The sequence below is a fragment of the Dipodomys ordii genome, unplaced genomic scaffold, assembly GCF_000151885.1.
Source record: "Dipodomys ordii isolate 6190 unplaced genomic scaffold, Dord_2.0 Scaffold6, whole genome shotgun sequence".
NCBI lineage: Eukaryota > Metazoa > Chordata > Mammalia > Rodentia > Heteromyidae > Dipodomys > Dipodomys ordii.
The window spans coordinates 17,368,171-17,394,627 of NW_012267222.1; the positions used below are offsets into that span (position 1 = coordinate 17,368,171).

The 26,457-nt window shown below is 45.3% G+C and overlaps 2 protein-coding genes across 5 annotated transcripts in view; both read left to right on the plus strand.

The window, feature by feature from the left end:
- Positions 1 to 26,457, plus strand: part of Emc1 (ER membrane protein complex subunit 1) — a 42,123-nt gene that overhangs the window by 11,294 nt on the left and 4,372 nt on the right. Inside the window, exons 12-25 of one of the 4 annotated variants that reach the window (XR_001175706.1) lie at positions 257 to 353; positions 875 to 997; positions 2,166 to 2,174; positions 3,352 to 3,551; positions 3,710 to 3,859; positions 4,712 to 4,873; positions 5,434 to 5,553; positions 9,629 to 9,766; positions 10,407 to 10,580; positions 10,976 to 11,186; positions 12,326 to 12,410; positions 13,722 to 13,851; positions 13,996 to 14,254; positions 20,989 to 20,994. Coding sequence is in view for 3 of the 4 variants with exons in the window: in XM_013033421.1 (XP_012888875.1) it covers positions 257 to 353; positions 875 to 997; positions 2,166 to 2,174; positions 3,352 to 3,551; positions 3,710 to 3,859; positions 4,712 to 4,873; positions 5,434 to 5,553; positions 9,629 to 9,766; positions 10,407 to 10,580; positions 10,976 to 11,186; positions 12,326 to 12,410; positions 13,722 to 13,851; positions 13,996 to 14,175 (1,779 nt within the window). In the remaining variant the exon portion in view is untranslated. Of the gene's footprint in view, positions 1 to 256; positions 354 to 874; positions 998 to 2,165; positions 2,175 to 3,351; positions 3,552 to 3,709; positions 3,860 to 4,711; positions 4,874 to 5,433; positions 5,554 to 9,628; positions 9,767 to 10,406; positions 10,581 to 10,975; positions 11,187 to 12,325; positions 12,411 to 13,721; positions 13,852 to 13,995; positions 14,499 to 20,988; positions 20,995 to 26,457 lie in introns of those variants that run through there. The other 3 variants (XM_013033421.1, XM_013033414.1, XM_013033407.1) reach the window with 3 other exon arrangements.
- The window catches only part of Ubr4 (ubiquitin protein ligase E3 component n-recognin 4), a 140,042-nt gene continuing 135,339 nt past the window's right edge, over positions 21,755 to 26,457 (plus strand). The window contains exon 1 of the mRNA XM_013032660.1: positions 21,755 to 21,936. Coding sequence (XP_012888114.1) covers positions 21,755 to 21,936 — 182 coding nt within the window. The remainder of the gene's footprint in view (positions 21,937 to 26,457) is intronic.

Genomic DNA, 26,457 nt, shown 5'->3' on the forward strand with positions numbered 1-26,457 from the left:
ACTCTACCGCTGAGCTACCTTCCCAGCCCCTGCCCGGGCTGGTTTTGAACCGAGATCCTCAGATCTCAGCCTCCTGAGTAGCTAGGATTATAGGCGTGAGCCACCAGCGCCCAGCGACTCCTTGGATTTTAAAGTGATAGCTGTATTGATTAAACATCAGTACAGGGCCTGGACCTCAGGCCTCTCCTGACATTTGCTTCTTGGGATGTTGCATGCCCAGAGGCATCTGGATTCTCACTGACTGCTTGGCTTCCAGCTGTACATCCAGGTGTTCTTAAAGAAGGATGACTCAGTGGGCTACCGTGCTCTGGTGCAGACGCAGGACCACCTGCTACTTTTCCTGCAGCAGCTGGGTGAGTATACCTTAGCCAGCCCTCTGCGGCCAGCCTGCCCAGGAGTTCTGGCAGGCTGGTTCCTGGTCATGGATCATGTGGAGTGTGCCCTGAGCATTTTCCCCAAGGCCACCTATCCTGCTGTTCAATAATTCCTTAGTGTTCCAGGGTGGGTTTAGAACCTTCCTCACTTGACACCTTCATTCCAGTGCCTCACTCTGTCTGCTGTTTCTGTTTTTTTATTTTTTTTATTTTTTGGGTCCGGTCGTGGGGCCTGAACTCTGGGCCTGGACGCTGTCCCGCAGCTCTTCAGTTGAAGGCTAGCGCTCTACTACTGGAGCCACAGCGCCACTTCCGGCTTTTTTCTTTTTTGCTTATGTGGTGCTGAGTAATCGAACCCAGAGCCTCAGGCATGCAAGGCAAGCTCTCTACCACGGAGCCACCTTCCCAGCCCTACTGTTTCTGTTTTTATACCAGCCACCTAGAAGAGTCTCCAGAGGGTCAGGGAGGTAGGCCAAGTTCTTGTAAACTGTTTTCTATAGCAGGGAAGGTGGTGCTGTGGAGCCGTGAGGAGTCCTTGGCTGAAGTGGTGTGCCTGGAGATGGTGGACCTGCCCCTGACTGGGGCACAGGCTGAGCTGGAAGGAGAATTTGGCAAGAAGGCAGGTATGAACCAAAGGGGTGGGGCAGCAGAGTGGCTGTGGGGCTGGGTTGGCTGGTTGGATCTCATGGTATCCCTAGCTTGCTGGGCTCATCCTGATGTTTCAGAGGAGCTCTAGCATGTTTGTAGCCCTTTGGTGTGTACATCCAGTCTTTTCGTGAAAGACCCTCCATGGGGAGGTCTGGAGGCACAAAAATCTTCACTTAGGGAAGTGGTGCTGTGGCTCAAAGTGTTAGAGCCTTAAACAGAAAAGCTCAGAGACAGTGCCCAGGCTCTGAGTTTAAGCCCCATAACCACCACCACCACCATCAACATGAAAAACACTGTCTTGCTGGGCATTGGTGGCTCACACCTGTAATCCTAGCTACTCAGAAGGCTGAGATCTGAGGGTCACAGTTCAAAGCCAGCCCAGGCAGGAAAGTCCATGAGACTCTTATCTCCCAACTAGCCACCAGAAAACTGGAAGTGGCTCACAGTGGTAGAGCTCCTGTGGCTCAAAGTGATAGAACACTAGCCTTGTCTGAAAAAGCTTTAGGGACAGTACCCAGGCCCTGAGTTCAAGCCCCATGACTGACAAAAAGAGAAAAAAAAACCCTTCACTTAGTATAACAGTAACTGTCATTGCCTGAGTACTTAATACTTAAAATGTCATACCATGTTATTGGGCTGGGAAGATGGCTCAGTGGTAGAGTGCTTGCCTTGCATGCCTGAGGCCCTGGGTTCGATTCCTCAGCACCACATAAGCAAAAAGAAAAAAGCCGGAAGTGGCACTGTGGCTCAGGTGATAGAGTGCTAGCCTTGAGCTGAAGAGCTGAGGGACAGCGCCCAGGCCCAGAGTTCAGGCCCCACGACTGGACCTCCCCCCCCCCAAAAAAAAATGTCATACCATGTTAGGTACTGTCTATACATTGTCCCCACGTACCTAGAGAACATAAATGGTTCTTTTTATTGTAGAGATAGCCCAGTACCTAGCCCTGTGTACTTGATTCACGCCATTTCCTGTCAGCTCCCCTCATCCACCTCTCCCCCCCCCCCAAGTCATTCATCCAGCTCCCTAGCCTATATAAGCTGTTGAGGGCCTACTCTGGGCAAGGCACCCCACTGGGCGGCACACTTTTTCTTAAGCTGAGGATTAATTTGACTTTACTATTTGTTTCTGCTGCCCGGATCCAGCAATTCAAGGTAAATCCTGCTCTTTGCTGCTTTGTTGCTTGTTGCCTGCCCACATAGCTCGCTTTTGGTTGTTTGTTTATTGTGATTTGCAGCAGTGAGGTACAAATGTATGTGGAGACTGTTCTGCTTGTGCCCTGTCCCTTCTGCCCCTCACTTCCCTTCCTTGAGCTGAGGTGGATGGAAAACAGATGAGCGAAGGCACTGCTTTAGTGAGCATTTCCTGTGTACTGGCACTGTGCTAAACTGTAAATCATATGTACGTCATATGATTTAATTTTTGCACCAACTTCTGGGCTATAGAGCATTTTGTAAATGAAGAGTCAAAGCACAAAAATTAAGTACATTTTCCCAAATCACATGGTTGTGGAGACTGGAGCTGATTTTTTTTTTGGTACTGGTTCTGGGGCTTGAACTGAGGGCTTGGATACTGTCCCTGAGCATTTTTGCTCAAAGCTAGCGCTCTACCTGTGGCATCTCACAGACTCTCCTGCTTGGGCTAGCTTTGAACTATGATCCTCAGATCTCAGCCTTCTGAGTAGCAAAAGTGACAGACATGTACCATGGAGCTGAATTTTAATCCAGGCCTTCCAGACTTCAAGACTCTGATGTTTACCATGTTACTTAGTACCTGTGACCAATTTCTGCTCTGGTAGCAGAGATGGGAAGAATGGTGGCCTCCGGGATAGAGTCAGGGAGAGAGAGGGAGTGATGGCCCTTGAAATGGGCCACAGGAAGGCCTGTGGGCCTTTAGGAATGCAGCAGTGGGAAATGGAAGCACTGTTCCTGATCCATACACCTGCACCTTGTGCCCCTACATTTGCACTTCTCTGGCTTTGTTGGCACCCCTACACCTTCCCCTAGCCGACCTGGATGCAGGCTGTGGTTGAGACATTCACAGCCTGGCTGTATCCTGCATGACTGGTCCTTAACCCACTAGTTCCTTATTGTAAGTTTCCAGGCATATCAAGTCCTAAGAGCAAGCAAGGTAAGGTGGTTTTGGAACAAGCTTGTGCATGGCTGAACCTGAGGGTGAGACTACGGGTATCAGACATAGATGGGCTTTTAGGCTGGAGTGCAAGTGGCTTGAAGGCTCTGCAGGAGAGGGTGAGGTCTCTCTCTAGGAAAAGTACACACTTTGCTGGACCTCTGGTCTGACATGTAGTATGTTGCCTTTCTCTGACACTAGATGGTTTGTTGGGGATGTTCCTGAAACGCCTCTCGTCTCAGCTCATCCTGCTGCAGGCATGGACCTCCCACCTCTGGAAAATGTTCTATGATGCTCGGAAGCCCCGAAGTCAGATCAAAAATGAGATCAACATTGACACTTTGGCCAGAGATGAGTTCAACCTGCAGAAGATGATGGTGATGGTGACAGCCTCAGGCAAGGTGAGGGAGTGAGCCCAGGTGCCAATATTGTAGAGTTCAGGGGTTGGGAAACAAAATGCTTTGTTAGGTAGGGGATAGTGCTGCTTCCAGTTTGCAAGGATAGAATCAGTCCTTTGGTTTCTTTCTAGTTGTGAGCCAGGCATGTGTTTATCTTGCAGCTTTTTGGCATTGAGAGCAGCTCTGGCACTATTCTGTGGAAACAGTATCTGCCTAGTGTGAAGCCAGACTCCTCCTTTAAGCTGATGGTCCAGAGAACGACTGCCCATTTCCCCCACCCCCCTCAGTGCACCCTGCTGGTAAAGGACAAGGTGAGCCCAAGGGGCGGGGCTCTTCTAGTGTTTTGAAATTTAAATTTCTTCTAGTCCTTTGTGAATCTGAGTCCAAGAAAAAATTATTCAGGGGTTAGGATTCTTGTTCTTGCTACTTTTTTGCCTGGGTGGAGGAACTATCCAGCTCTGATGTGGAATTGACTAGAAAATGGTTCAAAGGCTGAGTGTTTGCTTGTGTCCCTGTAAAGGGAGAGCATGACACAAAGAATTTGGTATGTCTTTCTCTCTAAAGTAGAATGGACTTTTCTGGATCCATTCTGACAGTTTTATGACTGGGGAATTTGGCAGCTGGCAATTGGTACATGACTTTTTAGGCTCTCTGCTACTAAGCTGAACACCTAGCCCAGTTTTTGACCTTTTGATCAGTCCTGTAGTATGTTTAGTTCTTTTTTTTTTTTTTTTTGGGTCTAGTTGTGGGGCCTGAACTCTGGGCCTGGGCACTGTCCCTCAGCTCTTCAGCTCAAGGCTAGTGCTCTACCACTTGAGCCACAGCACCACTTCCGGCTTTTTTTCTTTTTGCTTATGTGGTGCTGAGGAATTGAGCCCAGGGCCTCAGGCATGCAAGGCAAGCGTTCTACCACTGAGCCACCTTCCCAGCTCCAACATGTTTAGTTCTTGATGGCTTAGGATGGAGACGATTTGACATTTTTTCTTTGCACGTTTGCCTAGGGGATCATCCAAATAAGTTCTTTCCTTTAGAACTTATTTTCTACAAAGAGGGCAAACGTTAGGGAATTCTCAAAATTGAGCTGAACTCTTAGCATACCAGGTTTACCTGTACAACTTGCATTCCTCCCATGTTAGAGTCTGACAGTTTGCCACCCATTTTAGGAAACAGGAATGAGTTCTCTGTACGTCTTCAATCCTATTTTTGGCAAGTGGAGCCAGGTGGCCCCCCCAGTGTTGAAGCGCCCCATCTTGCAGTCCCTGCTTCTCCCAGTCATGGACCAAGACTATGCCAAGGTGTTGCTGTTGATAGATGATGAGTACAAGGTACTGTCTTCAGCATTATGGAGGCATCCAAGTGCAGCTGGGTGTGGGGTGGGGGTTAGAGATGGAGTGCTCTATAGTAAATGCATGTTAGCTTCAGGGCATCCTCTCAGAGACAAGGCTGCAATTCCTGCCCTAGTGAAATTTAAATCCTAGACAGAGTTCATTAGACTCTGGTTCCATTAAGATTTCTGCTTTAAAGCTGGGCACTGGTGGCTCATGCCTGTAGTCCTAGCTACTCATGAGGCTGAGATCTGAGAATTGCAGTTCAAAGCCAGCCCGGGCAGGAACGTCTGTGAGACTCTTATCTCCAATTAACTACCAGAATACCAGAAGTGGACCTGTGGCTCAAAGTGTTTGAGCACTAGCCTTGAACAAAAAAAGCTCAGGGACAGTGGCTCAGGCCCTGAGTTCAAGCCCAGTGAGTGAAGAAACAAAAAAGATTGCTGCTTTATGCTTCAGGATCTCTTTGATGGAGAAGCAGTAACTGGTGGTGGGAAATGAAGCCTGAGATTCTTGAATTCTCCTTTAATGTTTTTTATGGGCCATTTGGGTTTTTCAAGGTCACAGCGTTCCCAGCCACTCGCAATGTCTTACGGCAGCTACATGAGCTGGCTCCTTCCATCTTCTTCTATTTGGTGGATTCAGAGCAGGGACGGCTCAGTGGATATCGGCTTCGAAAGGTAAGGAAGCAGTGCTTCAGAATGACTCTTTGTGAGGGCTTCTAGTCTTTCCCCATGATTTGACTTAAGAGGCCAGTCAGGCCACTCCTCTAGTGATACACTTTGACCAGCACAGTCTGTGTCTACTTCAGAGTCAGTTGTTCACGCTGGTGGGGAAGCTGCTGTGGGCAGAGATGGCTCCAGATGCCACTGATCGAGCAGTGCACTGTAGGCCATGTCTCTGCCCTTGTCCACCTTTTTCCACAATCTCTTTCTATACTGCAGGCTGTGTTTCTCCATTTGGAGGATGAGAGCTATGAATAGTGACTGAGTAGTGATTGTGAGTTTATACAAAGGTGATACTGGCCAGCTTGCTACAACATGTGCTTTGGGTTTCAGTTCTATAAATGGGATCACTTTTCTGTTTCTGACGTATCTGAACCTTTGTGCAGACATTGATACACATTGGCTGTCAAGGTTACAAGAGGCCTTATAGCCTTGTTAGCAGGGCTGTATAGAATGGGTATATGCTTACCAGGAAGCCTTCTGCTACTGTCCTGTGAAGCCTGTAGAACTCACACAGTGTTTGAGATTTTGAACCCAGCTGCCTGGTGTGTAGTCCAGTTTTATTACTTTTTTTTTTTTTTTGTACCTGTACTGGGGCTTGAACTTAGGGCATGGGCACTCTCACTTAGCTTTTTTGCAGAAGGCTGGTACTCTACCATTTGAGCAACAGTGCCACTTTCGGCTTTTTCTGTTTATGTGGTCCTGAGGAATTGAACCCAGGGCTTCATGTATGCGAGGCAAGCACTCTACCACTAAGCCATCTTCCCAGCCCTCTTTTTTTTTTCCAAACTATGGTCTTGCTATATATCATGAGAGACATGTTCCACTATATCCAGAAAAAACATTCCTTAGCCTTGTGTGTGATGAAAAATTCTTCCAAGTTCATAAAAAGGATGGTTCTTTGGAGCCAGAGGGAATGAAGTGGATGTATGTTTCCTGAATCAGTGGAGTCCTAAGGATGTTACAAGCCAGCCATAAACAAAGGAGACAAATGAGCTTTTCATGGATGTATAAGCCAGGGCTGAGCTTAAGAGTTTGACCTCCAAGCTGGGTGCCAGTGGCTCACGCCTGTAATCCTAGCTTATTCTGGAGGCTGAGATCTGAGGATTGCAGTTCAAAGCCAGCCCGGGCAGGAAAGTCCATGAGACTCTTATCTCCAATAAAACACTAGAAAACCGGAAGTGGTGCTGTGGCTCAAGGGGGTAGAGTGCTTGCCTTGAGCTGAAGAGTGCAGGGACAGTGCCCAAGCCCAGAGTTCAAGCCCCACGACCAACCAAAAAAAAAATAAAAAAGAGTTTGACCTCCAAGCAAATTACTGCCTTTCTCCTCCCTTGATGACCTTACTCTCTAGAGATGCTTTAATGAGTTTCTAACTTTTCAAAGAAGGTTGAGGCAAACAAGGTTTATTTGTTTTTCTTTTGGTCATGGGGCTTGAACTCTGGGCTTTTGAGCTCAAGACCAGTGCTCTACTGCTTGAGCCACAGCACCACATTCTGGTTTTCTAATGGTTTATTGGAGATAAGAGTCTCATGGACTTTCCTGCCCGGGATGGCTTTGAACCTCGATCCTCAGATCTCAGCCTCCTGAGTAGCTAGGATTACAGGTGTGAGCTACCGGCATCCGGCGTTTATTTGGTTTTTATTTGTTGTGGGTTTACTGAAAAAGGGTCTCCCTGAGTAGTCTAGGTTGACCTTGAACTCCAGATCCTCTTGCCTCTGTAAGTGCTGTTTGCTACCAAGTCTGTTTTATTTGTTACTAATCATTTTTTTTCCCCTTTTTGGTAACACTTCTAGAGCTTGAGCCCTTTTTTGCCTAAGGCTAGCACTCTACCAGTTGATATACCACTCCACTTCTACCCCTTTGTGGTTAATTGGAGATGAGTCTCATAGACTTTCCTGCCTGGGCTGGCTTTGCACCAATTCGTCTCAGCCTCTTGAGTAGCTTGGGTTACAGGCATGAGCCACCTGCATCTGGCTACTAATAACATTTTTATTAAAATGCAGGATGTCAATACTTTTTTTTTTGAATCAGAGGTCCTCAAGCAAATTGTAAGTTACCTTTCCAGCCCCATCCTAGCTGTTCCCCTGCTACCATTTGTTGGGTCCGGGCCATGGCCTTTCTGAGCATTTATAATACAGTAGTAACAGCTATATGTGTTTATCTATATGTCTTAAAAATTTTTTTTTGTGGGCTAGGGTTTGCTTTAAGTAGTAGAGTTCCTGCCTAGGAAGGACAGGCCCTGAGTTTAAAACCCAACACACACATACGCATACATAAAATATAAACAACCTCCCAAAACAAATCCACAACCCCCCAAAAACCCAGGAAAAGAACATAGAAACAACTTTTTTTTTTTTTTTTTTTGGTGCTGGACCTGGGGCTTGAAACTGAGCTCTTTTGTTCAAGGATAGTACTCTACCACTTGAGCCATAGCTCCACTTCTGGCCTTTTAGTGGTTAATTGGAGATAGTAGTTTCATGTACTTGCCTGGCCTTGCTTGGAACCATGACCCTCAGATCTCAGTTTCCTCAGTAGCTAGGATTATACCCAGCTCAGAAACCCATTTTTTGAAGTAAAATGTTGAGAGAACTCTACAGAATATTTGTTACGCCTTGCTGGCTAGAGCACACCCTGTTCATGGCAGTGAGATCAGGAGAGCAGGAGCACCCTCCTAGGCATGAGCCCATAGCCTCACAGGGCTGTAGCACTCCATATTGTGGACGAAGAATTATGTGCTGAACAGTGTGTACTGTTTTCCTCTACAGAGCCACACAGCAGATGCGTCAGGCTCCTACCAACTTAGCCAGTTACCACTGGACCTTAATCAATGGTAACATTTCCTTGGAAAAAATCTTTCTTACTGGCCTTTTGTTTTTTCTTTTTGTGGTACTAGGGTTTGAATTTAGGTCTTTGCACTTGCTAGGGAAGTACTATACCACTTGAACCACATTCCCAGCCTTTTTTTTTTTTGTCAGTCGTGGAGCTTGAACTCTGGGCTTGGGCACTGTCCCTGTGCTCTTCAGCTCAAGGCAAGCGCTCTACCTCTTGAGCCACAGCGCCACTTCCTGTTTTCTAGTGGTTTATTGGAGATGTCTCACGGATGTTCCTGCCGGGGTTGGCTTTGAACCGAGATCCTCAGATCTCAGCCTCCTGAATAGCTAGGATTATAGGCGTGAGCCACTGGCGCCCTGCTCCCAGCCCTTTTTGCTTTAGTTTTTTAAAAATTAAAAAATTATTTTTTAAAGATAGGTTTTTGTTACTTTTTGCCTGATTTCAGACCATGATCCTCCTATATCTCTTATGCTTTCTACCACTTGAGCCATAGCTCCACTTCTGGTCTTTTAGTGGATTATTGGAGACCGAATAAAAAAGTTGTTTCTATGTTCTTTTCCTGGGTTTTTTGGGGGTTGTGGATTTGTTTTGAGAGGTTGTTTATATTTTGTGTATGCTTATGTGTGTGTTGGGATTTAAACTCGGGGCCTGTCCTTCCTAGGCAGGAACTCTACTACTTAAGGCAAACCCTAGCCCACAAAAAAATTTTTTTTAAGACATAGATAGATAGATACATTTGGGATCAGAGGGGTGACCTATTATGTCTGGCCTTTTACTACTTTTCTTAATCAAAGTACGAGTTTAAAACTTCTTCATAGGCCAGATTCTTTTTTTTTTTTTTTCCTGGGGGGCTTCAACTCTGTCCCTGAGCTCTTCAGCTCAAGGTGAGTGCTCTACCACTTGAGCCATAGCACCACTTCTGGTTTCCTGGTGGTTAATCGGAGATAAGACTTTCACGGATTTTCCTGCCCAGCTGGCTTTGAACCATGATCCTCAGATCTCAGCCTCCTGAGTAGCTAGGATTATAGTCATGAGCCACCAAGTCAGATCTTTATAGGAATATTTCAAGGAGTCTGATCTTCTGATCTTATTCCTTCCAGCAAAAAGGCCTCAGAGATTGAACAGGAGTACTTGTCAGCTACAGCTGTCTCAGGCCTGTATATCTGTTGTGCTCACAAGCACTTTTGTCCTGATCTAGGATCTTACCACTGAACTGAGCTGGGAGCTGACCATTCCTCCAGAAATACAGCGGATCGTCAAGGTGAAGGGGAAACGCAGCAGCGAGCATGTCCATTCCCAGGGCCGGGTGATGGGCGACCGCAGTGTGCTCTATAAGGTATAGCACAGCCATGGAGCTTGGTACATACATGGTCTTGGACAAAGCCATTTAATCCCTTAAAGCCTTAATTTATTGCCTGTAAAGTGAGAATATTTTGTGTGTGTGTGTGTGTGTGTTTGTTTGATTCTGGGCATTGACTTCAGGATCTTTCTCATGCCACAGAAGTACTTTACCAATGGGCTATATACTTGCTGCCCCAGATATAATACATTTTTCTTAAGGCTCTTGGGATGATTATGTAAAATACTTGTGTTCACCAGTGCTTGGCATATGGTAAAACTACCTAATGGTTGTTATTGTGTGTGTGTGTGTGTGTGTGTGTGTGTGATTTTTTTTGGCCAGTCCAGGGGCTTGAACTCAGAGCATGGGCACTGTCCCTGAACTTCTTTTGCTCAGGGCTAGCATTCTACCACTTGAGCCACAGTGCTACTTCCAGTTTTCTGGTGGTTAATTGGAGGTAAGAGTCTCACGGACTTTTCTGCCCGGGCTGGCTTTGAACCATGATCCCCAGATCTCAGCCTACTGAGTAGCTAGGATTACTGCTAACTAGTTCCTCTGCCAGGCTGGTGTGCTCACAATATAGCCAAGCGGATGATGTGTCATCCTGATTCTAAAGGAGCTTTTCCTACCTCCCCAGAGCCTGAACCCCAACCTGCTGGCTGTGGTGACAGAGAGCACGGATATTCACCATGAGCGCACATTCATCGGCATCTTCCTTATTGATGGTGTCACGGGACGCATCATCCACTCCTCTGTGCAGAGGAAAGCCAAAGGCCCTGTTCATATCGTGCATTCAGAGAACTGGGTGGTGGTAAGGAGTTATACCAGGAGCATGAGACAGCTCATGATATCTCCCTGCATTTGAAATCCTTTCCAGAAACCCCCTTGCTACTTCGTGTTCCCTTAGGATCCCAACTTCCCTGGATGGCAGCCAAAGTTCTGGTTAGGGGTATTGGTGCTTCGGAATCAGACTATCTAGTTTTGATCTCAGCTCTTCCTATTCCTCACTGTCCAACTTTGAACTAGTGATAGGAGACCAGTGAAGTAGGGATAAAAATAGTCACTTCCAGTCTGGCTCAGAGCCATGCCTGGCATTTGTTTTTACTGTGGGACCTGTAGCTAAATGTGTTAGGTGCCCTCTAGTGTATTTCCCCTTACCAGCTTATCCAGGGGCCAAGCCTCAGCTGCTTCCCTGTCACCCTGCAGTACCAATATTGGAACACCAAGGCTCGGCGCAATGAGTTTACTGCCCTGGAGCTCTACGAGGGCACCGAGCAGTACAATGCCACTGCCTTCAGCTCCTTGGATCGTCCCCAGCTGCCCCAGGTCCTCCAGCAGTCCTACATCTTCCCCTCCTCCATCAGTGCCATGGAAGCCACCATCACTGAGCGGGGCATCACCAGCCGGCACCTGCTCAGTGAGTATCGGGAGGCCTCTGGACTGGGGGACAGAAGGGGATGAACTGTATAGAGCTGTTTGACCACCTGCACAAGAAGGTTGGTGACCAGGCTCTATTTCACAGGCAAAGCTTTTTTTAGTTTTGTTTACCATAAAGATGTCCACTTTAGCCAGGTGCCAGTGGCTCACCCTGTCATCCTAGCTACTCTGGAGGCTAAGATCTGAGGATAACGGTTCAAAGCCAGCCTGGGCAGGAAAGTCCATGAGACTCTTATCTCCAATTAGCACCAGAAAACCAGAAGTGCTGTGGCTGAAGTGGTAGAGCGCTTGCCTTGAGCTGAAGAGCACAGGGACAGCACCCAAGCCCAGAGTTCAAGCCCCATGACCGATCAAAAAAAAAAAAAAAAGATGTTCACTTTACATTTAGTCCTCATTTCTGGTGATCCTCTTTCCTGGTAGTTTCGAAAATTTACCTGTGATATTCCCAACATAACTTGTGCTGACTTGGGATAGAAACTGGTGTGATCTCATCCTGTCCAGTCTAGTGACTCTCAGCTTTGGCAAGCACTAGGTATTACTATCTGATTGTCAATTAAGAGGAAGCCAGCCCTCTTGGCAGTTTGTGGACTTGGATCACCATTACTGAAACTGGTGCTGTCTAAGACTGCCTGATCCTCTGCCCTGCCAGATTACCTGCCACAGCAGTGAACACCAGCTCTTCCATGCTTACTGGGAGTTGTTACTGGATGGAAGGACAGGGATGAGGAGATCCATGACCTTCCACACTCTTTGATAACCATGGCTTGCTTCTAGAACTGAATTTTCGGTAGTTTAGGATGATCTGACCTATGGAAAAACTAACATCTATAGTCCTGAGAGTTCCATTCACACCTATGCATATTACTGGATTACAGTTTTTAGCTTCTTAAGGCAAGTTCATTGATCCTTTTGAATTTATTTTTGGTAGGACTATGGTTTGAACTCAGGGCCTTGCACTTGCCAGGCAGGTGTTATACTGCTGAGCTATGCTTCTAGCCCTGTTTGTTTGGCTTTAGTGTATTTTAAATTTCTGTGGTAATAGTATTTTGGTAATATGAATATAATAACATTCTAAATGGGACTGCATATGTGTGAACACTTACTTTTCCCCCCCTGCAGTTGGGCTGCCTTCTGGAGCAATTCTTTCCCTCCCGAAAGCCTTGCTGGATCCTCGACGCCCAGAAATCCCAACAGAACAAAGCAGGTGAGACCCTTTGGGCAGTGCTAAAGGCTCTGGCCATAAGGAACTTGACCTTACTGCTTAACCTTGGTCTTTAATTGGCCATGGTTGTCGTGGTTTGCTGGGGCCAGGATGAAAGCAAATCTAACAAAGAACTCTGTCCTCCTGAAGCTTACATTCTACGGAAATGGACAATAAATCAGTAACAAGTAAAACATGTAGGATCAGGTATTTGTAAAGATGGGAAGAAAGGATACTGGGATTGGCTACGAAGGATGTGGTAGTAGAGAATGTGCACAGGAACCTTGAGATGGGTAGCTGGGAAAAGTCCCTCTAGAAAGGCAATTTGTTAGTGAAAACCTGGAGTGAAGGGATTCACCATCTGATACTGAGGGGAGAACAGTCCAGGCAGAGGGAAGAGGCAGCATAACGGATGGCCCTGAGGTTAAGTCTGAGGGCAGAGAGGTCAGGCCTGAGGTGACCTCCCAGGAAGGAAGGCCACAGAAGTCCTAAAGACCAGATTGTGTGTAGCCGCCAATAGTATATTGACTGTCAGCAGTACCTTGTATTACCTACCACCATCTATCCATTTTCCTCACCTTCAACCTGAAGTCTCTTCATTAGGAGTGTAAACAGGTGTAGGTAGGGAGAGGAAGGAGTGCATAAGGACCAGAGGAGTGTGCCTTGTAGCACTGCATGAAAGAGTGCTTGGATCACCAAGCTGGGAAGATGTGGGGGGGATAATTGGGTTTTTGGAGATGCAGGACTGAGGCACTCCTGAGAATAGCAGAAAGCAGGGTTAGTGGCTCAGTGTGTGGGTTCGAAAATGCCCTGACTTTGCTCTAGTGTGTAGTGCTGGTCAGCTGTGTTATAGGCTTTGGTTTAGAACAAGGCAGGAATCCAGAGCTCAGTCTTACTCCCTCCAATAGCCTTCCTTCCTATATTCAGCTGCCAGTTTTTTTTTTTTTTTTTGTCAGTTGTAGGGCTTGAACTCTAGGTGTGGGTGCTGTCGTTGAGCTCTTCAGCTCAAGCCTAATGCTCTACCACTTGAGCCACAGTGCCACTTCCCTTTTTTTTCCTGTGGTTAATGGACTTTCCTGTCCAGACTGGCGTTGAACTGTGATCTTCAGATCTCAGCCTCCCGAGTAGCTAGAATTACAGGCGTGAGCCACCAGTGCCCGGCTTCAGCTGCCACACGTTTAATCACTAGTACAAGTAGACATGGAGGGAGATTTGAGGTTAGGTATGTGGCATGGCACCCATGCAGGACTCAGGAAGGGCCACCAGGAGGTCTCTGGCGGTTCTCAGTGTCCTGTCCTGGCTGGTGTTTTGCAGAGAGGAGAACCTGATCCCATATTCTCCAGATGTACAGATCCATGCAGAGCGATTCATCAACTATAACCAGACAGTTTCTCGAATGCGAGGTATCTACACAGCTCCTTCAGGCCTGGAGTCTACTTGTCTGGTGAGTAGAGGCTACAGCTGCCCTGTGGGATAGCTGCTCTTGGGTTTCACTCCTGGGGATCCCATTTCCTTCTGTAAATTACCTAAGTCTGAGGTTGCAGAGGCTCACTGGCTGCTGTTCTAATTCTCTGTCTCTGCTTTCCAGGTGGTGGCCTATGGCCTGGATATTTACCAAACTCGAGTCTATCCCTCCAAACAGTTTGATGTCCTGAAGGATGACTATGACTATGTCCTCATCAGCAGTGTCCTCTTTGGCCTAGTTTTTGCCACTATGATCACGAAGAGGCTGGCACAAGTAAAACTGCTTAATCGTGCCTGGCGGTAGAGGCCCAGTTTTTGTGCCAGAGTGGACAGAGGGATAGAGGGAGTTAGCCAAGCAGCTACCATGGTTTGGTGATGTTTGTGTGTGTATGTGTGTTGGGTTCTTATCTGAGAGGTGTAAGAAGGTGTATCTTCACATGGAATCGGACACCTTTTGTGGACAGACATGGTGTTCACCCAGAACAGCTGAAGAGTTCCTGTACCTGAGAGACTCCCCTAAAGCTGCTGCTTGGGTTTCTTTACTCATCCAAAAGTCTTCAAGAATGTCCCCCCCCCCCCCAAAGACCTCCAACTGATTCTCTCTCTGTGTCAGTACTGGGACTTGGACTCAGGGCCTTACACTCTCACCTTACCTTTTTGTTTAAGGCTATTGCTCTACCACACCTGGAGTTTGAGCCACATATCCACTTAGAGCTTTTTGCTGGTTAATTGGTAGATAAGAATCTCAGACATTTCTGCCTAGGCTGGCTTCAAACTTTAATCCTCAAATCTCAGCCTCCTGAGTAGTTAGGATTACAGGCTGAGCCACCAGCGCCCACCTGATGTCTCTCTCTTGTGAGGCTTGTTCAAGTGGATTTCTGTTTGCCTGCCTTCTGTGCCCCTATCTTCTAGAGATGTTCACCCCCTGCCCTTGCTTCAGTTTAGCTAACTTTGACCCTGTGCCTTTGCCTTGATGGTGGGGACTAGGGCCCATCCATAGCTGAGGTCCAAGCACTGATCTGGCCTCTCATGCCTGCTCTCCAGTGTGACGCAGATGGAAGAGTCTGTACATGGTGTCACAATTTTAACTAAGTCTCTGGTTTTATGCTGTCATTCATTAGGTTGGGTTTCCTAGTCTTTGTCCAAGTCAGGTATATCCAGCGTCTTGGTTTAGTGAACATTGCTAGTGCCAGTCTCCTGAGATGGGTTAGAGCAGAGGCCTGGTTAGAACTACTGAATTATCTGACCTCTGATTGAGATTTCAAGGGAAGAGAGATAACCTCATAAGCTCTCATTTTACCAATAGGCTGGCCTACTCTCTTACAACCTGGGAAGAGAAAGCTATCTGTTTAAGAATCCTATTATTTATTTTAAGCTTAGATTTTTTTTTTTTAAATTTTTGGGTATGGTATTTGAACCCAGGGCCTCTCATACATCAAGCATGCATGGTCACTAAGCTATATTCCCAGCTAGTTGTTAGAAATAAATTTACATGTGGGTCAATATATTTCTTTTGAAATAAGGTTTTAAATCTTAGTGATTTAACTTTACGTGTGTGTCTGTGGTACTGAGGCAAACACTGTACCACTAAACTATATCCTTGATTCTGATGTAACCTTTGAGGTTTTAAATTCTGCAAGGGTAGGGGTAGAGAACTGATACTAAGGATGTTTCATTACTGATTGGCTGGGCTGCTGTGTCTCTGCTACAAATGAAAGGAATCCTAATATGTTTCTTTGTTCTTTGGACTTGGGGAAAGAGGGTCTTTTTCTTTATTGTGAAGAACAAAACATGGGTTAGCCATTTCTGGCCCTGTGGTGAGAGATACACTCAAGTGTTGGAATAAAGCTTGTGACAAATGATTCTTACCTAAGCTTTTTTGTGTCCTGGGAAGATTTACTTTTTTTAGATTAGAAGTGAAATGTATTTAGTAAAGAAACATACCAATGTAATCATGATTGTCTAGGCTATTTTAAAACAGAATTGTTCATGGTTTTGTAGTAATATGCTGATGGTACGTTACAGCAAGGAAGAAAGGAAAACATGTTTTAGTAATAAAATTAATGAACATCTAAGATTTCTAGAAAAAACAGCCATCTGTTCATGCTCAAATCCTACTTTGTTGAAGGTAACGTGGGTGAAGGGAATAGCACAGGATTCCCCCCTCCTCCCATTTAAAATGGCCTGTCTGGAATTGGGACTGTTTTATATTATGACATGTAAGTGGGGCTGGGAAAGTGGCTCAGTGGTAAAGCGCTTGCCTTGCATGCATGAGGCCCTGGGTTTGATTCCTTAGCACCATATAAGCAGAAAAAAAAAGCCAGAAGTGGCACTGTGGCAAGTGGTAGAGCGCTAGCCTTGAGCTGAAGAGCTGAGTGACAACGCCCAGGCCCAGAGTTCAGGCCCCACAACCCGAACTCTCCCCCCCCCCCTCCCCCCCCCCACCAAAAAAAAAGACATGGAAGTGATAACATAGCTTGCATAGCCCCATGAATTTCCAAGATTCTAGTTTGCATTTACATATGTGACATAATTTCAGAGAATCCCCCTGTGTTTTGGCTTTTTGGGACCATCTTGCTATGTGGCCCATACTAGCTTCTCAACTCATGATCTTTTTCCCTTTCCTTTTGAGTGCTGGGATAACAGATCACCATGGCTGGCTTCAAAGCAGGTTCTTAAAATGGCTAATATCTTAGTCTAAGTCTCCCCCACCCTCCCACCCAGGTATTGGCCTTTCTGAATCTTACAGCAGTATTTGGCTCTGGCCAGCAATGCCTCACTTCAACCCTTGACATCTGTTTCTTCTCAGTTCCTTGAAGTTATAGAAGGTGCAAAGTTAGCAAGCCGGGTGCTGGTAGCTCACATCTGTAATCCTAGCTACTCAGGAGGTTGAGATTTGAGGATTGCTGTTCAAAGCCAGCCCTGGCAGGAAAAGCCGTGAGACTCACATCCAATTAACCACCAGAAAACGGGAAGTGGTGCTGTGGCTCAAGCTGTAGAGTGCTAGCCTTGAGCTGAAGAGCTGAGGGACAGCGCCCAGGCCAGAGTTCAATCCCCATGACCAACCAAAAAAAAAGCAAGAACTTTCTTTTTTTTTTAAGATGGTTGAGAAATTTGGTGATCATTGTTTTTGAGGGTGTGGAGGTCAGGAGCTCTTTAGTGGGACAGTCTGCTATCTCTTCACTACCACATGCTTCTGGCTAAACGGGACAGCAGCCAGGGTATCTAGGTGGTACTTGTTCCTGTGAATCGTGTGTCTGATGCTGCTGAGGTTGGCCTTGATGATGGTCAATATGTAGGACGTAGCTGGCTTCTGCTAGCCTGATCTCTGCTTCAAGACCACCACAGCACCTTTGCTTTGCATGGTGGGCATGACCACAGTGTTGTGGTAGATCAGTCTCTTGTACCAGAAAGAGTTATGTACCTTTAGTTTATTGGGCTCCACGCTGTTAAGTCTGTTTCTTCTTTTTTTTTATTTTGTTGGTCGTGGGGCTTGAACTCTAGGCTTGGGCGCTGTCCTTGCGCTCTCCAGCTCAAGGTGAGCACTCTACCGCTTGAGCCACAGCGCCACTTCTGGTTTTCTAGTGTGTTTATTGGAGATAAAGAGTCTCTTGGACTTTACTGCAAGGACTGGCTTTGAACTGTGATACTCAGATCTCAGCCTTCTAAGTAGCTAGGATTACAGGTGTGAGCCACCGGCGACTAGCTGTTTATTCTTCTTGAGGAAATGGAGAACATTCATCATAACCATCCAATGTAGATGTGCTGACATGTTGGCAGCTCCTCATGACGTGGCAGCCACAGTCAAAGAATGTGACTAAAAAAAAACAAAAAACAGGCTGGGAAGGTGGCTCAGTGGTATAGAGTGCTTGCCTTGCATGCATGAGGCCCTGGGTTCGATTCTTCAGCACCACATAAGCAGAAAAAGCCGGTAGTGGGACCGAGGCTCAAGTGGTAGAGCGCTAGTCACAGCTGAAGAGCTGAGGGACAGCGCCCAGGCCCAGAGTTCAGGCCTCATGACCAAAAAAACAAAAAACAACAACAAAAAAAAAACAACAAAAAACCTCTACTGGGAGTTTATTTATTTCCATTTCTGAGACTCATCTGAGGGCCTCATACAGATACTTGCTTATCTTTATGATCAAGGCTGGCACTCTGCTGCTTTAGCCACATGTCTATAGAACCATACCTCCACTTCTGGATTTTGGCTGGTTAACTGGAGATAGAGTGTCTTTATGTGCTGGCTGGAATAAGACTTAAGGATCTTATCCTCTTGAATAACTGTGCCTGGGAGCTCCACTACATTCTTTTTGTCAGGTGTTTGGCACATAGTAGGCTCTCTGTCATTAAACTAATTATGTTTTTCTAACTGTAAAGCAAAGCACAAACTTTAAAGAACTTTTATTTTTGACACAATTTCATAAAAAAGTTGCAAGGATAGTACAGAGTTTCTAGACACCTTCTAGCCAGATTCCCCAAAGATGAATACACATAAGCTTTATTCTTTTCTCCTTGTCTAATGAGCAAAAACTGTACTGATTAAAACTTAAAAGATAGCAATAGCAGAACTAAAGAATTTAAAAATATTTTATAAAATCTTTACCAGAAAGGCTGTTTTTGCTAATATATTGTTTTTAAGCAGAACTGATATATTTAAGGTCCCTTTTACCGAAATGTGAGGTAAGCATTTACTAATTAACATTGGCTATTAATGAACATCACATCAACTTTTACTATTTACTTGGTTATACTGATTTTATCTTTTTTTTTTTTTTTGGTGCTAATCTTGGGGTTTGAACTCAGGGCCTGGGTGCTGTCCCTGAGCTGTTTTCCTGAAGCCTAATGTTCTACCGCCTGTACCATAGCTCTACTTCCAGTTTTTTGGTAGTTAACTGGAGATGTGAGTCTCTCAGACTTTCCTGCCTAAGCTGGCTTCCAATAATGATTCTCTCAGAACTCAGCCTCCAGAGGAGCTAGGATTATAGCTGTAAGCCATCAAGGCCTGGATTTATCTTTGTTTTTGTGAGACAAAGTTTCACAGTGTGACTCGGCTAGCTTCTTCCTTGGGAATGCTGGGATTATAGGTGTACAGCACCTAGCTTGTAGTACCAACTCTAATTATTTAAATCTTGTATTGCTTCCCTTCCTTGGTTTCCTGCTATGTTATAAACTTGAAATTCCTTGCAGCTTCCACTCATACATAAGGTATACAGTATTATGGGCAAATCAGTGCTTGTGGATTATAAGTAACTGTAGTATATTACGAAATTGAACTAGGCTTCTAATCTTTTTTTTTTTTCTTTTGGTTTTGGGGTTTGAACTCTGGGCCTGGGCACTGTCCTTGAGCTTTTCAGCTCAAGGCTAGCACTCTACCACTTGAGCCACAGTGCCACTTATGGTTTTCTGGTGGTTAATTGGAGGTAAGAGTCTCATGGACTTTCCTGCCCTGGCTGGCTTTGAACTGTGATCTTCAGATTTCAGCCTCTTGAGTAGCTAGGATTACAGGTGTGAGCCATTAGCACTCAGCTCTATTTTTATTGCCACTAGAGGAGAGTATGGGGCAAGTAGTATTCCTAATAGGAGAGGAGGATCCGCAACTCAACACACTCTTTTCCCCATTGGCTTCACCATTGCAATGATAACAAGATCCACGGACAAGATTCATAATGGGGCAGTGAAGATTTATTACTAACAGATTTATTAGCAAAACCAAAAGAAGGAAGAAAAAAATCTGATAAGTAGAGAGTGGGAACTAAGGGATCAGTAGTAAGCAGTCCCTTTCCTGAGGGTATTTATACTATCTCAACCAGGCTGAGGACTGGGTGGGTGTTCAATCATTTCGATAAGTTCCTGTTTTTGTATAACGGTAATAATAGCTAGGCTTTGTAATCAAAGAGTTGTGACAGGAGTGTGTCCCTTGTGACTTGGAACAGTCATTCTGGTCAAAGAATTACTGAACCAAGATGACTAAGGAATCTAAAGGGTCATCTAAAAGGAATGCATCCATATACTACTATGTTTTTTTTTAATGATTGATCTAACTTTTGCTGATCTAGTGGTTTTTATTTTTTGTGTTTGTTCCTGACTAGTTTATTTTTCAATTTTATTTATTTTCGTTCAGTCGTGGGGCTTAAACTCTGGGTCTGGGCACTGTCCTTCAGCTCTTCAGCTCTAGGCACACACTCTACCACTTGAGCCACAGCGCCACTTCCCTTTTTTTTTTTTTTTTTGGTGGTTAATTGGAGATAAGAGTCTCAGGGACTTTCCTGCCTGGGCTGGCTTTGAACAGCAATCCTCAGATCTCAGCCTCCTGAGTAGCTAAGGATTACAGGTGTGAGCCACTGGCACCCTGCTATTTTTCAGTGTTTTCCAGTTTACCTCAGTCTGAAAAAATTTGTTATGAATTGTGACAAAAGGCATTGCAGTGGTCATTTCCAGAAAATATTTAGATTACTTTTCTTGCAACTTTGTAAAAGTTAAGAACAAATTGACATCTGTGTCAATTGATATTTACAAAGAGCGGTGGTGAAGAGGCAAAGGCAGCAACTGCGTTCCAGTTGACCAGGGCAGACAGCTCCAGCCTGAGAGGTGGCGGTATGGCCCCTGCTGCCCTTGTCCTACTGGGGCTTCGAGATGAAGGAGTTGCTGCAGCTGTCAGATGTCAATCTGACAATTGACATCTGCCCCTCACCGTCCATTTAATACATTGGGGTCATTCATGTAATTGTTTCCAAAATGTTGAATCTGTTAGCATTCATTTCAAGTTAACTGTTTCCAATGGATTACAAGATACAAGTATCACTTGCTTTTGAGCTCCTGAAGTGAGGCACCTAGTATACCTTTGGTTGTTGTTTGAATGTAATTTATAATCATGAAAGTGAACAAACTGAATATATCTGCTAGTGATGCTTTCTGTGTATATCATTTAACACCTAGAAGTGTCAAGGCACATAAAAGTTCCTACCTCTCAGATCTCATCAGTGTCTCCACAGAGATCTTTAAGCTATGCCATTCAGTCGTTGCTGTCAAACTTTATCCTTTCATTAAATTTTCTGTTACATAATGTCTCTTAGGAATTTTAAAATTTAACTCAGTTCTGTGACCAGCTATTTGGGAGTAGAGGGTCTCAGTTGAGACGTATAATCTTCCTTTCATTAATTCATTAAAGAACTGGCTATTTAACAGTGTTAACACGAGCCGACAGGATTATTACCGAGGGCCGGACGTAGTGGCACACTACTGCAATCATCAGTACTCAGGAGGCTCAGGCAAAACAGTTGCCAGTTCGAATCCAGCTTGGGCAGGCTCTCAAAAAAGGTTACTATAGAGGGAATCTGAGCATGGAAAAGTTTTGGGAGCGAAGAGAATAAGGATACGTAATTAAGACAATAACGAGGGCGGTTCTGGGGGAACGTTTGTGGCCTGTTAGGCGCCAGAACGACTAGTAGGTGAATGCGATTAGACTCTTCTCCTGGTCCTTAGCTGTCTCGGGCGAGGACCGTTACCTTCGCGGATGGATAATCTAACCTGCTGCTCTGCCCAAGTCCACCAAATCCAAGTCCCCAACTCACCTTTCCTGGGAGCCGGAAGCCACGTAGCCGACGCCTGCAGGAAAGTCGCCCGGCACGCATGCGCAGAGCCCGTCGCTTCCGAACCCCGCCCGGCCAATGCTAGGTTCTGCGCAGGCGTAGCGCCTCCGACCTGCTTTCACGTCACGTCGCTCTCGGTGAAGGGCCGACAGGCCAACCCGCGCGTCGCGTTTTTTACCGGCGACGACGGCGCACAGTCTGACGCGTCCGGTTACCTCACTTCCGCCCCCTCCCGGGAGGCGGCGCTGGGCCGGTGGCAAGCCCCCGGAGGGAGCCGCAGTAGTACGACGGAAGATGGCGACGAGCGGCGGTGAAGAGGCGACGGCAGCGGCGCCGGCAGCGGCGCCTGCGTCCCCGGTGACCGGGGCAGACACAGCTCCGGGCTGGGAGGTGGCGGTACGGCCCCTGCTGTCCGCGTCCTACTCGGCCTTCGAGATGAAGGAGTTGCCGCAGCTGGTGGCCTCAGTCATCGAGAGGTACCGGGCGGCGGCCCCGTCGGGGCGCGGCGAGGCGGCGGGGGGAGGGGAGGCCAGGCCGGGCCGTCGAGGCCGCTTCCAGCGCCGCCTCGGGCCTCCCGGGGGGGACCCGCCCTAGCGTGGCGCTGGGGCTCCCGGGCTCGGGCTGCCGAGGGGGCTGTGGGAGGCTCCACCCGCCAGCCTATGTCAATCATCTGTGCCTCGACTTCTCCGGGCGAGCAAAACTTTTGAGGCCGCCTGGGCAGGGAGGGCGTGGCCGGCAGGCGGGAGCGTGGCGGAGAGGGGCCCCCGCATCCTGGAGCGGGTCCCGGGGCTGCCCCTGGGTTAAGGTCAAGGCTCGTGGATGAGTTTGCATTTCTCGCCAGCACTCGTGCCCCTGGGCTGAGCGGGAGCGGAGCCCGGGGTTTAAATTGGAGACATACCACCATAATTTAATAACGGTCTCTCCGGTGTTGTAATCACTGGGGGCACGTGCTGTTTCTCTGGCTGAAGCCACGAGTTGACCACGGATGACTTTCCTTTTACGTCGCACTCCTTTTGTATTTCTACTATGAGGGTCTGAGATTGAAGCAGTTGAGTGTGTGAGTCTGAGAGAGTATTTTTGCAAGAGAGTCAGTCTCTGTTTCTCTCCTCCTATTTCAGACTCTTACAAACAGGACTGTACGCTGGCGTGCGGTTAGATGTTTTCTACCTTTGTGCACGTTGTGGTGGCAGTCACTGTGTTCATAAGAAGATGGTGGTTTTAGAGTGCCTCCCTTCCTCTCACTTGCAGGGTCAGAGCGATCCTTCACTAGTTTAATAGTAAACTTGCACTTTTAAAGTCAGTCTCACTTTCATTTTCCTAGCTAACCTTGCAGTTCCCTGCGATTGCCAAATGGGGGCATTTTAGCTTTTTGCGTGGACAGGGGTGTATGTATCTAAATGTCATCCATAAACTTAGGAATTGTTATTTGCAATTTACCTAAGGCCCATGGCGGCTTGAGATACTCACTATGGTGCTGTGGGTGGGGATTTTTTTTAAACAAATTATAATGATGTCTGCCTTTGGTAAGGTCAGATGGATTTTCTACTTGTTAAGCCAAGAATGTTGAGATGATATAAACAAGTATTAAAGATAATACTGTTGTGTGTGGGGGGGGGGGCTGTAGGTGGCTCATGCCTGTAATCAATCCTAGCTACTCTGGAGGCTGTGATCTCAGGATCTTTGTTGGAGCACCACTTCCGGCTTTTTCTGCTTATGTGGTGCTGAAGAATTGAACCTGGGGCCTCATGCAGGCAAGGCAAGCACTCTACCACTGAGCCACCTTCCCAGTCCCCCATGAGACTTTTATCTCCAATAAACACTCAGAAAATGCTGGAAGTGGTTCTGTGGCTCAAGTGGCAGACCTCTAGCCTTGAGCACAAAGATGCTTAGGAACAGCACTTAAGCCCTGAGTTTGAGCCCCAGCACCTACAACAAACAAACAAACTACTTTCAAATAGCCTTTTTTTCTTCTTACTGTCTTAAATGTTTGGGATACTGTTATTTCCCTGAATCATTCATAGTTACTTATAGTGAGGAATGTCACTTTTGTTCTTATGGATATGAACTGAAGTTATCAAATCAATTCATGGAAACCCTGTAATTCATCTACCTATATTCTGGGCCATTTCTGTTAAGTTGCAATATTTAGGGCAAACACATTCGGCCTTTTGAAGAAACCAAAACAAAAATTCATCAGACTTGATTTCAGTTTTGCCAGTTAATTGCTACTGGCACCTCCCACACCTTGTATGATCTGAGAGAATCTAGTTGTCTTTGTAGACACTAGTAAGTCTCTATGGCTTCAAAAAAACATGTTTATTGATGGGTGTTGAGTAATGACAGGTTTTGTTTTTTGGTTTTGTTTTTTTTTTAAGTCGAGAATTTTGAAGGGCCTATTCTAATTTTGTTACACAGTTAACTTTGAAAGCCTGCTATGTGTCTTCTTCAGGCTCTGTATGAAGAGTATGATCATAAAAATTTCTAGAAGAAGTATCTAGGTTGTAAGTTTTTTTATGGTATAGAACAATATTGAGTGTTCAATTCAGTGTAGAGCTCAGATCAGCAAACTTTGTATAGGCCAGTTAATAAATTATTGTAGGCCCTGTGATTTCTGGACTGCTCAGCTTTGCCATTGCAGTGTGAAAGCAGCCATGCACAAAAATATACACAAATGAATGAGCGCAGCTGTGTTCCGGAATCTGTGTGGACATGATATTTGAATTTCATGTGCTATTTACATGCCACTGGCTGGATTTAGTGTGGAGTCAGTAGTTTGTTGACTCTTCTGACTTAGAGCCAACAAACTATACCTTGTTATCATTTTCTCAAAAGCTATTTTTATTTGCCTTTCCAAAAAGTGAAGTAAGGGTCTCAATGTGGGAATATTTCTTAGTCATGACCCTAGAGATTACCAGATCAAAATCTGCACTGATAAATGCTGGAGGTGAGGGTTTGGAGAGTTCTGTTTCTAGCTAGTCTCATGTTTAGATGCCTCTGCTGCTACTTGTATGTTACCATTCCCATCTGTTTCTCTCTGTGGTGTCTGCCCTTCTTGTCTCCAGGGACTTCTAGTTTTCTCCTGAAGTTTACAATTCTCTTCTTCCCTTGTCCTAGTCCCTCAGGCCACTCTTACTGCTGGTCTGGCAGCTTGCTTATCTGAGTTCTCCTAGACTTGTTGAATGTGGATATGATGACACTTACTCTAAAAGTATGCCACCATTCCAATTTCTATCTCAAGCCTTTCATGCATACTTTTATATTTGAAGTTTTAAAGAAAAGATACATTAAAATTCTTAGGTCCAGACTGTTTTGTAAGTTTGTCTGACTGTGTAAACATTGTGAAACAAAGGAGGAATAGACTAGTGTGGGTAAATTGTGAAGGTATTCAAAAGTGTCATTAGATTTCTGAGTTTATTTAGAGAGTGCATATTCATTTATAGTATCTGGTTTATTTAGACATATAAGTGTCTGTAGTGCCCATGTAATTGTAACCCCTCTGTACAGTATTTTCACAATAAAAAAAAGGTGTAGTGTCTTTTTCATAGTAAAGATAAAATCTAATAAACACGATTACTTTCCAGACCAGAAGTAGAGCTAGAACTTGGCCAATGGAGCACATGCCATACTGAGTTATTCAGTATAATTGCTAAATGTAGCCTTCTATGTAAAGGTACAGATAATTCTTTAAGAAAATTGTGCAAAAAACATTGGTGATCATAGTTGGCATTGGATAGTTTCATTGACTATAGATTAAGAAAAAACATATTTCTCACCTGAGCACCAGTGGTCTATGCTTAATTCTTGCTACTCAGTCTGAGATCAGGAAGATTATTTAAGGACAGCCCTACCTAGGCAGAAAAGTTTGCTAGACTTCATCTCCAAAATATCTAGCAAAAGCAGAGCTGGAGGTATGGCTCAAGAGATAGAACATCTGGAAAGCAAGTGGAGTAAGCAGGCTCATGACTGAGTTCAAACTCGAGTACCATCCAAAAAAAAAAAAAAATCTAAGCCAGTTCTTCCTGGGCTGCCCTGGAATCTTTTATGATAAGCCTCTTTGACCATCCCTGTTTTTTTTTTTTTATACTGGATAGAATTTAGGGCAAAGACTCCTACTTGGGAAGGGAGAGGCTAATAGAACAGACATTTCCATTATCTAATGCATAGTTATTTCATTAAAAAAAACCTTGAAAGGGAGAAGGTTGTGCAATAGTGCTGTATTTCTACAGAATATAAATATATTTAATTAATATATAAATTATATCAATATATCAATATTCTGTAGGTCTTAAGTATTTATATTTGTATTACTTATATTCTGTATTTTTATTTATTTATATTCTATATATTCTGTAGGTTTTCAGTCTGTGATTGACCCTGTGGGGGGAGGGGAAGAGAAGCCCACCACCAAAAGAAGAGTTTGAAAAAAAAAAAGAGTTTGGGCTGGGAAGGTGGCTCAGTGGTAGAGTGCTTGCTTGCCTTGTATGCATGAGGCGCTGGGTTCGATTCCTCAGCACCACATAAGCAGAAAAAAGCCAGAAGTGGTGCTGTGGCTCAAGTGGTAGGGTGCTAGCCTTGAGCTGAGGGACAGCGCCCAGGCCCAGAGTTCAGGCCCCACGACCAAAAAAAAAAAAAAAAAGTTTAACTGTGAGATTAGTTCCATTGACTAATGTTTCTAGGTCTTAGTATTGGGAATTTTCTGAGGGGAAGTTTTCATTTCTTTGGTTAACAATAGCAAGATGAATATGTGTGTGTATATATATATATATATATATATATATATATGAATGTGTATGTGTATATATATGTATATTGTGTGTTATAGCAGATAAACATGATGGGTTGTATAGTTCATGAATTTGAGAAAGAGTAAAAGGCTGTGGAGTTCCCATATTACAAAGAAGATTTATAGTATTTTATCTGAGAGGAAGAAGGAAGGTTAGTCCTTCATCTATTTTGCTTCCTCTTTGATTCCTATCTCTTCCCCAAAAGAGCTAGAC